General features: G+C 37.8%; 2 protein-coding genes across 2 annotated transcripts in view; both read left to right on the forward strand.

The window, feature by feature from the left end:
• The window catches only part of LOC136863539 (uncharacterized), a 229438-nt gene extending 214089 nt beyond the window's left edge, over positions 1-15349 (forward strand). Inside the window, exon 5 of the mRNA XM_067139925.2 lies at positions 15321-15349. Coding sequence (XP_066996026.2) covers positions 15321-15349 — 29 coding nt within the window. The remainder of the gene's footprint in view (positions 1-15320) is intronic.
• Positions 15350-15365: 16 nt separating this feature from the next.
• The window catches only part of LOC136863540 (uncharacterized), a 42513-nt gene continuing 41974 nt past the window's right edge, over positions 15366-15904 (forward strand). Inside the window, exon 1 of the mRNA XM_067139926.2 lies at positions 15366-15420. Within this exon, the coding sequence (XP_066996027.1) occupies positions 15366-15420 (55 nt within the window). The remainder of the gene's footprint in view (positions 15421-15904) is intronic.

Below are 15904 nucleotides of genomic sequence, written 5' to 3' on the forward strand. Positions count from 1 at the left end.
TATCTCTATGATACATACTCCAGTTCTGTGAGAGTATTTACTCTCCGCATCCATTATATAATTTCTCAACCATGATTCAACTCCTAATACATTATCTGGCAACTATATATCTATTAAATTACATAATTCTATTCCTTTCTTTACAATACTTCTACAGTTCAGCACTAAAATTTTTAGGTCATCCCTATTTGACTTGCAGATCGCTGTACCCTTATTGTTCGTTGCCTTTGTGTTTCTCGCCCACTACAGCAGCGTGTGTTTTAAGCTGGGAATTCGGGACGGCACTCATCCTACGAGAGAGGCTTGCGCCTTCATTCATCGGGACGAAAGTTATTGTGTTTTTGCGCCCTGTTAACATCTTTTCTGTGCCTACTTTAGTTGGAGTTGTAGGCCACGTTATTTTTCCTTTAGATTCTGTGATTTCGCCCCCGCCCCCTGTTGAAGTCGTATGTTTTGTATGTGGTAATTTTGCATATTTCAGTGCATTTTTCATTCTTACTTCATAATTTTAATGAGTTGAATGTATTTCAGAGGGTTTCAGGGTGGCAGTTTCTGGTATTTTCTCGTCACGTTATGACCACAAAACATATGAAATGTAATCTCGAAGTGTTCAGAGATACCTATAAAATTTAATTTCCCTTCAGCTTACAGTCTAATAAAGGAAACAATTATGCATGTTGTTAAGTGTGTCTCGATACTTACTGTATTGATTAGGTGGTCAATTTAATAAATAACTTACTGTTATTATTCTAATCAAATATCATCAATACGGACCAAAAATGATATTTATTACATGTATTATGTTAGCATAGTACTCGAACACATTCCACAGTGCTTGTAGTTCATAAAAAAATACCAGGTACCAGCACATCATTGGAACTTATAAAGGACTAGAGCCAATTTCCACAATTAATTTGATTTTTTTCCTTTCCCAATGATTGGTATGTATGTTGTGTTTCATAAATGTATCGTGGTGGGTGTGAATATGTAACTTCATGTTTTTTTAATATGGATTGTGAAAATATAAAATTGCAAGTAGAAGAAACGTTTTTAAAATGTATTTATAAGAGTTAGTGGTTTTGCTCCAATTTTGAAAAATAAGGAATGGGTGCATAGCGTAAACGTTGCTGAATTGAAAATAGATTTGTGATTGTAAGTAAGGTTATCAGTTATTTTTGTATAAAAATGTGAAAACGCACTAAAATACTCAGTCCACAGTGTAAGATCTAAGTTCATCTGCTCAGTCTTCAATGTGTTAAAATTTTATTTCTATCACTAAATACCGTATGTTTCAGTAATCTTGTTTGTTCTCTTCCTCAGTGGCTTACGAATTATACAGTTACGTAACTCTCAATCTTCTATTTGCATTGCAGTTAACCTCTTAACTGGGTATTATAGATGTGCTTGGTGTAACCTGCCCTGTGTATTTTTTCAGCAGATGGTTGTTACACGGTAGGATATTTAGAAAAGTTAGTAATATCACTAATATCATTCATCTGTGATACAAAAAGTAAAATAAAGGCGTTTTAATTAATTAATTAATTTTAATGTTAGATAAATGTTGAACCATTTTTACATTAACTGCAAGGTCATTTACCTGTTTGGAATTTCCGAGTTTGGCCCATATTTTAAAGCCAAAAGTTGAAACAAATGAAAGCAAGGGGTATTTATATATATCATATCATGCATGTAACATTCTGAACCATTTTTCATTAACTGCAAGGTCATTTACCTGGTTTACACAAATTTGAGTGCTTTGTTCATATGTTACCACCTAAAAGTAAAACAAATAAAAGAAAGGAATATTTACGAATTGCGCATCATGCTAATGACAATGTGAATGATTTTATATTAACTTCACGGTCCGTTACGTCATTTACCTCACTAGAACTGCAGTGATTTGTCTCAGAGATAATTTTTGAAAAGTAAGGGGTTGCGATACTTCCCCGTTTTGAGAAGTACATACTGTTTTCTGGCTTATGAACTATCCCATGCAGCATTAGAAGTCCAATTAGAGCTTTTATCTTAGTTGGATTTGTATCCATCCAATCTCTCCTCGTTACCGTGGTTTCAATTTCGGATGGGCTTCTAAAACCTGTTTACCATACACATTGGTTTGTTCGGTAATAACTTGAAACATGTCATCACCTATGAACCGTTCAAAATATTCCAACACATTTGATTCATCGTCGAAGTCCACATTTAAACCAAAAGCACCAGAAAATACAAATTTCTGACATGAAACACTACGCGGCGGGAAATGTTGAAACTTGTCCAGCACTTCGCCCTTATCCGATTCGTCATGTTGTTCTCCTTGTTCTTCATTCTCACTTTCTGAACCCCTTTCACTATCGGACTCGTCTTCATTTGTATCAAACCACTGATCTTTAGATTTCTGAGAAGATAAATCGTCAGAATCATTCTCTAAGTGTTGAATAATCTCGTCTTCGAGCGTTTCGAACTTACGCTTTGAACTAGATGCTCCCATATTTGGCCTACTGCGGACAAGTAGCACAGCACAGTTGTAAAATAAAAACAAATAAGCTTCAAGAAGTGTGACATGTGGTATTTGCAGTCATCGAGCGGGAAAAACCTCAATGCAGACGACAATACACGACGCGGCAAAGTACCTCTTCATACGCAGGAGATATTCGCGGTAAAAGACGGGTACGTATATATTCATCATGCCCATTACCCTGTAACATTTAGCGTATGAATATATACGTCATGTCCAGTTAAGAGGTTAAAATATCAGACTTGTCAAATATTAAAACATTTAAAATTAGGTTGTATACAATGAAATAGAGGAGCCTCCGTGGCTCAGACGGCAGCGCGTCGGCCTCTCACCGCTGAATACCGTGGTTCAAATCCCGGTCACTCCATGTGAGATTTGTGCTGGACAAAGCGGAGGCGGGACAGGTTTTCCTCTGGGTACTCCGGTTTTCCCTGTCATCTTTCATTCCAGCAACACTCTTCATTCTCATTTCATAGCATCTATCAGTCATTAATATATCACTTTGGGAGTGGCGACCCCATCGTACTAATAGCCTATATCTGCTTCATTCATTCCATCCCTGACCCGGTCAATGACTTTAAAACAGGTTGTAGGTTTTCATTTTCACAATGAAATAGGAAAAGGGTTAGGAGTAGGAAGGAAGGAAGGAAGGACCGGTGGCATTTGCCTTGTGTGAAAATGGGGAAACCATTTTCAGGGCAGCTGACAGTATGGGTTTGAATCCACAATCTCCCAAGGGCAAGCTCTTAGCTGCGCGTCCCTAATCACACCGCCAACTCACCCAGTTTATTGAATACATTACTCGAACATGCCACGACTCTTTTCACCAAGTATTATTGTAATAGATTTACAATCCTAGAGAAAAGAAAAAATAATTTCTTTGCGAAGTACACCAGTAGTGACTTTCAGGTACAACATAAAAGTTGGCAGCCGTTTTTCATCGCGCAGTTCATGACAGATGATGCTAACATGCAAGTTGAAATTTAACTGCAAGGTATTATATTGCAAGCAGGGTCCCTACATTGTATGGTTGGCGATGCAGAACGCAACCCAACAGTTGGGTAAAAGTATCAATAGGGGAGAAAGAGAGAGATTGCAAGTGTGTTCCTTTCTCTACAGAAATTTCGTATGCAACAGGGAAGAGGTAGTTTCATTGGAGGAATTATGTGGGCAGCGCACATCACCCCTCACTGGTGCATGGTTTAGTTAAGCAGGCAGTACATGGAACTCCATGCTGAAGGGGTAATCGTCCTTTGTGGCTGCTGTCTCAAGCTCAGGTTCAAAATATGGACATCCAAGTATGTTCAATTCTGTATTTGCAGCTTCACCTTCCCTGCATTAAGCTTTTAATGCTGAACACCTATTGTTTGCTGTTAACCTTCAGGTTCAACTAAATAGGCTTGCCTTTTTGGACAACAGTGTAGTTTAATGTTCATGAAATTTATGTATGAAGATAGGAAAATATAACTTTAAATATTAAGGTTATTTTAATGTATTTAAGTCTGAGCATTCATTAGTATAGGGTAAACTTGGCAAATATGGGCACCATAAGGTATATCTGAAGAATAGGAGCACTAAAACAACTTCCATTTTCCTGGTACAAAATCCTTGTAAACTTACAACCATTTCCATTCGAATAAAGCTTGAACCAGCCTCTATCCCATAGTGATTAACGTACTGTGCAGCTTAGCAGCAAACCTTGCAACTGCCCATATTTGCAAACCCTTAAGGTAATATGGGCATTTTTTCTGGTAATATGGGCACAAGTTATTAAATCATAATTACAGCCACCGAAATGGTTATATTCATTTCGTATTATAACAAGGTGGTTGTATTGAACATGTATGAAATAAGGGTAAATATATATTATAATTAAACACTGATCATGAACAAACGCTAACAAGGCAGTAGGACTAACACCATTATTAAGTTATCAACTCGAAATCACTTGAATTGAATTAGAAAATGTAAGTAACATAAAACTGGCCAAAACTGTGTGCAATATGAAAAGTAAAAGGATTAATCTAACATAAACAGTCGCATGAGAGCACACTGAGTCATAAATACTGACAAAGTTTCATAAGTGCCCTTCCATCTCTGCCCACTACTCATGGAACCACTTAGCACATGAACCACAACACTTAGCCCAATCCTGCCTTTCATTTTCATCGTAATAATTCCCCTTACACACAGGACAAATACAGGAAACTATGTTGCTCCTTATGGCTTTACGCTTTGCGCCTAAACCTCCTCTACTGGCTCCTGCGATAGGCCTAGACCTTTTCTGCGCTGAAGCCAGATTTTCTTCACTTATAAGTTCTCTTGCAGAACACTTACGACTTCCCCGGTTACTAGTCGTCATCTTCAGTTTTGGAACTGGACTAATTTTTCAGATACAACATGGCTACCCGTCGTGTTCATTTGGAGTCCTGACTCGTCGACATTAAATATTCTGGCCGGCTTCTTTAGCAGATTCAAATCCTTCATCTTTTTTATCAAGAATTTTTAAAAAATTTCCTACACTAATGCTCGATTAATAGAGAGATTCTCTTCTTTTCGAACAATGGGTTTTGGATGTCTCTTTAGAAATGAATACATCCATTCCCATCCTGCCATTTTGCCGGCTTTATTAAATCGGTGATTAACACCAAGTCTTTCCATGAAGTCAAAAGCCAGACACCTTAGTTCCATCCTAGTAAGCCTAAACCCACATTGCTGTCGCAGAATCAGGTAATGTTATAACTCAGTCTCTGCCTTAGTCCCCTTTTCCGGTTTCCGGCCGAGTCTCGGCACCTCGAATTCGCCTTTCGACAAATACCGCTGCAAAGTTTGTCTAGGCACATTATAAGTTCAAGATGCTTGTAACTAATTACAATCGCCATTTCTTACTGCTATTACAACACGCGATATATCCTCGTTATCCCATTTCTGTCAGATACCCGCTCGTTCATTCCCATTTTGCATCAATTGGAAAAAAAATTATTTAGTTTTTGCGAAATAGCTACATGCTATATTAATCGATTAACATGAAAACGTAAAGATTGCCGTAGATAAAAAAAATAATAAGTCTATCTCAGAGCCCGTCACGTAAATACAATGTAATTTGATGATGCCCATATTACCTACAATGTCACTGCCCATTTTTACCCTAGTGCCACATTTCAGACGTTGGCATTACTGGGAAAGAACTAACTCCCACGCGCGTATCCTCTCGCTACAACATACCCTACACTAACATTGCAAGCTACCCGTAATAACATTTCTTGAGAAATAAACTTATTTTGCGTGTAGTGCCTTAAGTAAATTAACTGAGTTATTATAACGGCTCGATTTTGGAAGAGTAGACTGGTCTACTTACCTCGAAACATATTTTTTTCAGCTTCCGTTAGCACAGTAGAAGACAACCTTTAACATACTGAGCAGGCATGAAACTTCAGGATCACCAACCTAGCAGAGCGCATGCTTCTACTCGCTACCATTGCATGAAATATGAACAATTTCTTAAATCTGCCCATATTACCTTAGTGCCCATATTTGCCAAGTTTACCCTAGTGATTGAAATAGTACAAAGAAATTGATGCATCGATACTTAACATCTTTGAATTCTTCTTTTTTCATCTCTGACCCTTCAGTTACGAATTGTTTTTTTTTTTTTTTTTTTTTTTTTTTTTTTTTTTTTTTTTTTTTTTTTTTTTGGTAGAGAAAATGCTGTATGTTACTATCAATGTTTTTCTTTTCAGAGAAATTGAAGAAGTCTAATATTAAAAGTAAATTTGGAGCATCTATCCACTCTCTTTTCGAGGAATCAATGAAGTCTAATATTAGGAGTAAATTTGGAGCGTCTACCCACTCTCTTCACGAGAAATCTACGAAGTCTAATATTAAAAGTAAATTTGGAGCATCTACCCACTCTCTTCACGAGGTATGATCCCATGTCATATAGATTATTTTTCACCCAACCAAAAATTAGAAATAATTAGCTGTTGAGTCTTCTGAAGGGTCTGCCTAGTTACAGTGGTAAAGGCATATTTGGTTCAAGTGGAAAGACGTGGGTTCAATTGGACGTCAGGTATTTGATATATTAGTTATGTGAGTTCCACATCTGGAGAGGCTACATGACCCTCAGGTTCACTCATCCTAGATTGAAAATGAGTGCAAGAAGAGTTCCTGGGACAAAGGCAGCCTGGCACCAGGCTTACTAATCTATCCCGTTTAGTGGAATGGTGGAAGGTTTTACCGACCACTCCTCCAAGGGCCTTAATGCCCTTTACTGAAGTGGCAGTATTTTGGGAAAATTATTATTTCATAGATGGTAAAGGATCCTTTGCTCTCTACAAATCATGTATGGGTGTTTCATTGTATACCAGTATACAGTAGTGACAAGGCAGCTGATACTAAGGTCGATGCATGTTTGAAGTGGATTGAGAAGAGGGAACACGTCAACAAAGTGAATCTTTTTAATTAGCATTTAAATGTAGAACTTATGGTTATCAACCCTGCAAGAGCCAATGTTATATTCTTTAGTGCCATGCATTAACGCTGAAACCTTGGTGGTTTAGGAAATATTTTATAAAATTGGTAAATATTATCAGGAACCAACTATACAGACACTGTTTTGATCAGAAAGAGTTGTTTCATGATGAAAAAACATAAAAAAATGAACATATTGGAACTAAAGATCCTTTGTAGAAAGCAAACCTATTGTTGGTTTGAATTTTTATCTTGAAAACACGAAGTGAAATTGCATGAAAAATGTCCATCATAAAAAAAAGAAGAAATATAAAAATGTTTCCCATACAATGCTGAAATAACCTTGAAAGTTTCAAGGAAATTTGCATGTAATTAGCACTCCTAGGCAACTTTATGTCAATAATAAGGGAAAAAGACAACATTCACTTTTTTTCCTGCAGTTTATTCTGATTCTACTTCATCTTCCTGGGCATTCTTCCTTTTGTGTCGTCTTGCTATGAAGAAGTGCTCTAATTGTCAGTATGTTTCATGGACACCCACATTACATCCTGCACACCAATGTCTGGATCGCCCTTGCTTTTCTGCTGTCTTCGCACATACAACACACTTCATTAATGTACAGCCCCAGCGTTTGCCTGGTGTGAAAATGGGAAACCACGGAAAACCATCTTCAGGGCTGCTGACAGTGTGGCTCAAACCCACTATCTCCCGATTACTGGATACTGGCCGCACTTAAGCGACTGCAGCTAACGAGCTCGGTCGTAACTTTAAGAAGCGCAATGGTATTGTGTTGCGGAAAATAGCATCTGTAATAATGAAAAAGCGGACCAACATAGATGTAGATACCATGACAGCAACAGAAATATTCGTACAAGAAATCCCTCGACAAGTGAACCCAACAAGCCCCGCAGTCTGACGTAGCCAAGCACGCCATTCGCCGGTATGCGTCCTTCCCTTGTAAGTTTTCAAAACGTTCTTAAATCTGTACTATAATTATACCCCCAGTTACTTAAAAATACAGTTCAAATGTCATGCTGCCTGAACAAATTAGTACACTTCAAATGTTCATTAAAAAATAACGTCTCGCTTAACAGGCTGGCATTTGCTGCAGTTTCCAAATCCTACAATACTTGCTGCGGATGCACGGTAAGAAGGCATGTATATGCTGTTTTAGAATTTTATTCCAAACAGTGGAAGAAAAGATCACTTCATAACCTCTCATAGCACTGACTGTTTTGTCTCACACTGTTACTAGCAAAGCAAAGTCATCTCCGTACAGGCCATGAAGGCCCTTGGAGGGGTGGAAGGTAAAGGCTTCCACTACCCTTAACCTCGGCACTTGATGGGGTAGAGTGGTAAGCTTTACGCCCGACCGCCTTTGCCCCCAAGAATTAACCTGGTACTCATTTTTGGTGTAGGCTGAGTGAACCGCAGGGTCATTTGCACCTCCGGAAGTGGAAATCTCGTTTCTTAAATTTTACGACTTCCTGACGGGGATTTAAACCGACGTCCTTCCGGGCGAACAAAGCACGCCTTTACCGCCTCGGCCAGGCAGCCCCTACACTGTTAATAGAGTGCCTAAATATGCTCGATTGATGTAAAAAATCATTTATATTTTGCCCCCCCCCCCCACTCCGACATGCCTACACCATCGTGCATACTTAGTCATTTAAACACAGCAACACCTTTGTCCTTGAATAGCCCTCAGATGCACTAAAATTTGCTCTTTAGTTTTCATCAGCAACTTACATTTATACAGAAAAAATAATACAGAAAAATTTTCACGTGCAAGACACACAGAACAATATACACACAAAAATACACAGGATTTCACAATTTTCAAATGGTATCATATACACAAAGAACATACCAGTAATTCCACCAGCTGACTGTGAATGTTTTGAACAAAATAATGCAAAAAGGAAACAATCTACTTGTACCACTTGGTCCATAAACGAAACTCCTTATGCTGGATGATTTTGCATGCACTTACACACAAATAGAACAAACTGCTTTAATTTCATGAATGAAGCCATGCTTAACGTAGAAGTGTACGCCCTCTTTATCTTTCCAAATAATAACAATACATTACACAGGGTGAAGCTTTTTTCTATGCTTTGGCATTACAATGTACAATTGCTTTTTCAAGTTTCCAGTCTTAAAGCTCTGCCTATTTTTAGCAAAACTAGTTTTGTATTGCAAAAAGCTTCTCTCCACATCGGTTGCGGTTATTGATGTATATTTTGTTGTTTTCTGAATGAGCCAAGTTCATTCATTTTACACACTTAGCATCAATCAACAGGGGTATTATATATGCTTTACTTAGGTGCACAGCAATTTTACTATGGATGAGCATTCACTTGTTTGCCGCATGCAGTTAAAAGTCGGTACTGGGAAGGTGAACACAATTTTAAGAAATTCGTTACTTACCGTGTTATGGAAGGAGGTGTTGAAATTGTCACCCTTCCACACATTTTTGTCACCTCGTTAGGAAATTATTTATCACTTGCTGTAGTTCACTTGAGGAATCCTGACAATTTCCTGACGAATATTCTGTTTCAGCATGTGTGGTATACTGGTTGGTCTTGTACACAGCATTTTTTTAAAATTTACCCTCAGATAATAACCACAGGCGGATAAGTCAGACAACCGGAAGGAGCCAGAAATCCTTATTAGTAGCTCTGTTCTGAGAAAACATTCCTCAGATTTCTCTTATAGAAATGTTCGTAGTGTGAGCAATGGCCGACTCCTGTTGAAATGCAAAATCACACTCCATGTTGGTTAATTCTCTGGAAAAGTGGGTTAGTATCGAACCGTTCCCATCCAAAATATAAATATGCCAGGCTAAGTCGGTGAGCTTAGCGGTACGTTTGGTCAAAATAGGGCGTTAAAACTAAAGCTAACTTCCTAGAAGTAAATACCAATGGTCTATGAATGGGAAACCGTGTCATTTATATTGTAAATAAGAAGCAAATTCAGGGGTAAAATAGATTTATTTAACCCGGGGTTACTCGCTAGGTCTTAGCGTGCGCCGTTACTCGCTGGTGAGCGCAGCGCTCACCTTTATGTTTAAAGGCTATAATATGTCCATATAAAGATGGAGGTATTTTAATATGTCCATTTGAGATAGTTATTTATTTAGGGACACGGCCGAGTGGAGTGGCTATGGAGGCAAGCTCTACATTCGGGAGACGCGTGCGTTCGATCCCCGCCGTTAGCTGTCCTGAAAATGGTTTTCTGTTTACGCTTCCAGGCAAATACCGGGGCAGTTTCTGTTCATAGACTACAGCCAATTCCTTCCTCCTATTCAGCCAACTTCGTTCACCATCATTTATTTCATCTTTATTAGCTCTTTAACTGAGGTTGGGGTCAGGAGGGGCATCCAGCCGTGAAACAAGCTATGTACATTGATATCGCAGTTTGCTATAAACGAAAGTTCCTGTCATTCCCCAGAACTTGAAGACACTCTGAAACACAGTTATGATCACTTCCGTAAACCTCATCTGTTTCATTACCATCAGTCTCGATGTTCAAGACCTTTCCTTCTTCGTTTCACACAACCACGAAAGTATCTGATCACTGGATGCCACAATAACTTGTAAATATTGTCTAACAACAGCCACAGTATAAACATTTTGCATTAAACACAAGCATAAATCAAACCCTGACTTATTACAATGAGCGAAATATAAGTAGCACAGTTCCTCGCTACTGAGCGCACCGCTGACCAAACATACACTGTCGTGCCTAATAATGAAATGCGGGTATTTGTTTTCAAAGATAATGAAAATGACTGACACATCCCCTTCTTAATAATCTGGTACAAAGGTACTGGGGACTTTCAAAGGTGGAGGTCTTGTAACATTCCAACAAGAAGCAATATACTACGAAGGTGAGCGAGTAACCGCGGGTTAAATAAGCACATGATAAAATTATCCATACTAGTCGAAAATGAAATAATAAAACTAGTAAACTTGACTGAAAGTGTCAATAAAATTCAAGCATGTGCTGAGCACATCTGAAATTAATTACAAATAAATACAAAACATGTTAGTCGGACCAAATGTCATACAAATGAAAAAGAAAACAAACCGTAATTAAATCTTGGCAGGATCTACATATTTCATTAGAACGACGTTGCTAAGTGAATATGCCGGTATCCCTGAAGGGGTGTAACTACGCAATTGTCTGATAAGATGTTCCTCGACAACAGAAAATCACTTCAGTTTCAATCCATTATTTCCATATTTACATAAACAGGTTAACTAAACACAACAAGGTATATCCAGGGTTCTTTATCTTATAAACTACACTGCTTCTACTGACAGACTGTTCTGTCACAAGTAGATCAGCACTGACGCTGAATTCCTTTAAATTAGCTCTGACAAAAATAAACAGGCAAAATTTAAACAACGTTGACACAAAGACATTTACAACGTGAATAGTACAAAAACACATGACAAATTAAATGAACAGACAATAAAAATCCTTAAAACAAAGGCATAAATCACTGGATACTTGAAATAAATATACAGGAGGTCCCGATCACGCCCGTCCCAGTCAGGCCTGGGCTTGATGGGTTGTGCCTTCCTGCCACAGGGATTTCACTTTCAATCTAACTGTACGTCAACTGTAAACATTGCTAGAATTCTACCTAGCAGGAAGTTAACAGAGCGAGTGAGGTGGGGAGGCCTTTCTTTTCAAGGGCATTTACTTCCATGCATGGCGGTTCCAAGCCTGCCATCCTTTCTCATTCGGTTGTAACAGAATCACCAGGCCTCCATATCACAACTTAATAACCGTGCAATTCTCTATCAAGGAAGATGTCACTCAAGCCTTCTTTACTCGCGGCACGAGAGTTTGAATCTCAAATGTATCACCGAATAACCAGGCGTATTCAAGCCCGTCTCTTAACAAGCAGCTATCGCTCATATTTTTCCCTTCACTGAAATTTTCACAGGCCTTTATTCCTGTTTCAATACCCTCATATTCTAGGCGATATCTGCCTTCCCTTGCACTTTTATTGCACTCCTACTCAAATTGGCTGTCTTCTCCACTCAAATAAAAGACTCTTACTACTCAATGACGCCTTACACTTCTCCGGCTGCAAAAAAATACCTGAAAATGTGCTCTTGCATAATAATTGAAGAAACCTACAAGCTTAGAATATTCTTGTCCCTCACAACATTAAGGGCGCATAGCCTTGGTAATGAAGAAGCTACCTCCTGATTTTACCTCTAAAACACACATATTGGAATACCCTAAAATAAAAACAGATAAAACACACTCCTATCTATACCTAATTACATCCCTTTTTCCAATTTTAAACTAACACAGAAAAATAAGGGCACTAGCATGCATTAGCCCTGGATCACCAATTATGAAACCTAAAACAATGCATAGCTCAGCTCTAGTGAGCTGACATTTAATGTTAACATAAAATCGACATAGAATGAAAATAAGTTGACTCCTTCTGTCTAAGAACATGTTTGTAGTATTGGCATTTCACTTAGCTTTGTCGATCTCTGCTTCCACACCAGTCATATGACTGCTGTGTCTGTAGATTTACACTGCCATCATAACACACTGGATGTTTTCACAATACACTGGATTAATACTGGATGATGCCATCGTAGTCCTTGTAGATAACACTCCTAGAATGAATAGTTAATAACTCTTCACTTGCTCTATGTACCTGCATACTTTACATACACAGATATCGCTCAATACAAATAATTAAACCAATAGAATATTGAGCTTCGTTCAGAGTTAATGCTTAACGGAACAGATCCCGCACCAGTTCATATGTTAGAGCAATAATCGTATCGATCGCATACGCTACTCCCGCGATCACGGTACGCAACCTGATAAATGTTTGCATATAAATACCGTTAAATCAGTTCACGAAAGTTATATAGGTTTGTGCCTTTACCGTCTTTTTCCTGTCTCTCGAATTCTGCAACATACACTGTGCCTCGCGCACTGTATGTCGTCACATGCAGAGGTAACTGCCTTAATAACGTACTGATCACTCCTGGATTTATCAGACTTAATTCACACCAGGATGGTACCTGTTAACACAGTTCTCAAAAATAGATTCACTGTTCATTACATTCAGTTCTCAAATTTATATTAGTAATAGCGTCACTGTTGAAACAAAGAACACGGCAGTCACAACTGACGTAGACACTGCCTACCAACCGAGAAACGAATGACCATGCTTCCCCTGCTGCTCGTGGCTTTATAGATTCACTGGGCTTATTCAAAAGAGGTGGTTCCCCAGGGGACTATAGCTTGAGGGCTCAACCTTTATCTGAAGACAAACCGCACGACTGTTGGAAAACAGCATTCAGTACATTGATTGAAAGTAGCCGAAATATAAACAGATATGTGTCTGTAAATTCAATAACAACTCAGTCTTCATATCAAAACCGTGGAGCATAGGTTAAATAACGGATTTCTCCCTAAGACAGTAGTATGTCAGCTCTGCGTTGGATGAAATTGGTAATCCGGAAAAATTTGTTTTGGGGTTCACCATGACCGTAAGCCACGCCTTCTAGCTTGCGATTAGGCTACTTTGAACACGCCGCACATCAAGTGATACTGCGACACTGTGCGGACTCATTCAAACTGTCAAAATACTCATGGTTTCAAAGCTTGCTACTGACTGTTCTCTAACTCCGTGCGGTGTAGAATGAAACCATTGGCTAACCGCCTCTCGCACAAAGCTTTCCAATTTAATGAACCCACAGTGTTGCTCAGTATTCAAATAAATATACATGGTGCGTATATGATATGTCTCAGTACGGTATTCACATCAGTAACAGAATGCATGAGTCATAAAACTTACTCTTTATGACTAATTAATGGATTAAGAAAAATAACAACACACCCACTTGGGAACAGCTGAAATACGACTGCTGCATCGAACGTATGTGGAAGGTCAGCTACCAGGGATGCACGCGCACACAAAATAAAAGGCAAGAGGCAGGTAACAAAACATATGATGGCATACTGTTCCAATACCTTCCTGCATGCGGCGAGTGAGTGGGTAGTTCGCCTGTGGAAATAACACTGAATGCACTGGAGTAAAGCATGTCTGATCACTCTGCACTTTAACTGTGATATGGAAAATCTTTGGATAACAGCAAATTGCAAGAGTAAATCTGTTAATCTACAGGAAGGTATGTAACTGAGCTGGAGGAAAAGCTTGCTTCTAAATCAGATCAGGTATAACTTCATTGCAATAACCTCCATGCAAGCTAATAACTGTGGACTGTAACTCTTGTTTCGGTTCATGTGGCAAATAACGTGCAGCCACACAAGCTTCACATCTGATGAACAGGGCATAATTAATAACGAATAATTACCATGAAAACTGTAGTGAATATATTATTTGTTGTTATTTCTTATCATTGCTGTGTAAAGGACAAAGGGAACAATTGGATGGTGTTAAGCATCACTTGCCCAAGCACCAAAAATGGATACTATTTTATTTATGCAAATACAAAATCCTTTGTATTAATTCATTTTTGCTGTGAAATTTAAAGTATTATATACCAGCATGAAGTTAAAAACATGAATTTTCTTGTTAAAATATCAAAATTAGAGATATTTTAAATATATATTTTTTAAATCTGAGATAATGACAGTCGATCATGTTATGCTTTATTGCAGTTTTTTTTGTTTTGTTTTGCATCACTTACTAACCAACAAAATAGTGATTGAATTTGACTTTAAATTTCAGTACAATGTAGAATATGGCATTCTTAACACATTTTATTGCTCAATTAAGTACAGGATATTATTGTGTCAAATAACACATCATGTGTGATATTGATCATATTCGTCTACAAACGTCTTTCATATATGTCTGCAATTTTGATGCACAAATCAGATGAGGAATGGCAGTTAGTCACTTAATGGAAGACTTTAATTTAATGATTGAGGGGGTTCGCGTTGGGTCAAAATTCATTTCCCGAGAAACCATATTGATAACAGAAGTCCAAACAATAAACTATATCAAATTTACACCCTTAGCTACCAATAAGCTATTTAAAATTAAATTTTGGTGCTTGCTCAATTCAGTCATAACACCTTGCAATTAGTAATAAAGTTTCAAGTGTTGCCAGTGAGCACAACCACATTTAATTTTAAAAAAAAATATCATTGTAAAAATACAATAGATTTATTCAAGACAAGCATGTCATTTGTAATGTTCCTTACACCATGAAAACGTCTGCCTACATGTTGGGCAAAATTTTTATGTCCTAAGGTATTGAAAGGCCGAATCGTACTGTTTTTTTCTTAGCTTTCATTTTTTTATCTTTTCAAGATGACGAGACCATGCTTAGTGGGACTTGAGAGATGTGATGCTCGAATGGCTCAGCCGAAAGAAGTCAAGATGCTATCATTTAATGACAACCTTAGTCCAGGTAAGATTTAATATTGTTTTATTAAATTGCTTGCAAAATATATTGATGAACTAGCAAGATACCCATGCTTCACTACAGTTTTAAACTGAAAATTATTATTCAGCCTGTAAAATATACTCTCAGTTCCTACGTCAAACGGTTTTGGGGGAATGATTATTTATTTTATGATCTAACACTACAGATCTACAGAAGAATTTGAATATTTTAAATCCTATCTTATTTAAAATCTTGGATGTAAAAACGACCAACCTGTGAAATTTATATTTTGTACGTCGAATAGTAACGGAGGAATGATTACTTTTTTAAGGGGTGAATGTTTTTAAATATTTATTGAAATATATTATATAGACCAACCTAAAAAAAAAGTTATTGCCTGGAACGGTTTCTGAAGAATGGATATTGTGTTTTTGAGAGTCAGCCACCATCTAAACCTCTTAGGGAGAAGTATTTTGAAGTATACAATATTTTACACCTAGGACATAAA

The sequence above is a fragment of the Anabrus simplex genome, chromosome 2 (assembly GCF_040414725.1).
Source record: "Anabrus simplex isolate iqAnaSimp1 chromosome 2, ASM4041472v1, whole genome shotgun sequence".
Lineage (NCBI taxonomy): Eukaryota > Metazoa > Arthropoda > Insecta > Orthoptera > Tettigoniidae > Anabrus > Anabrus simplex.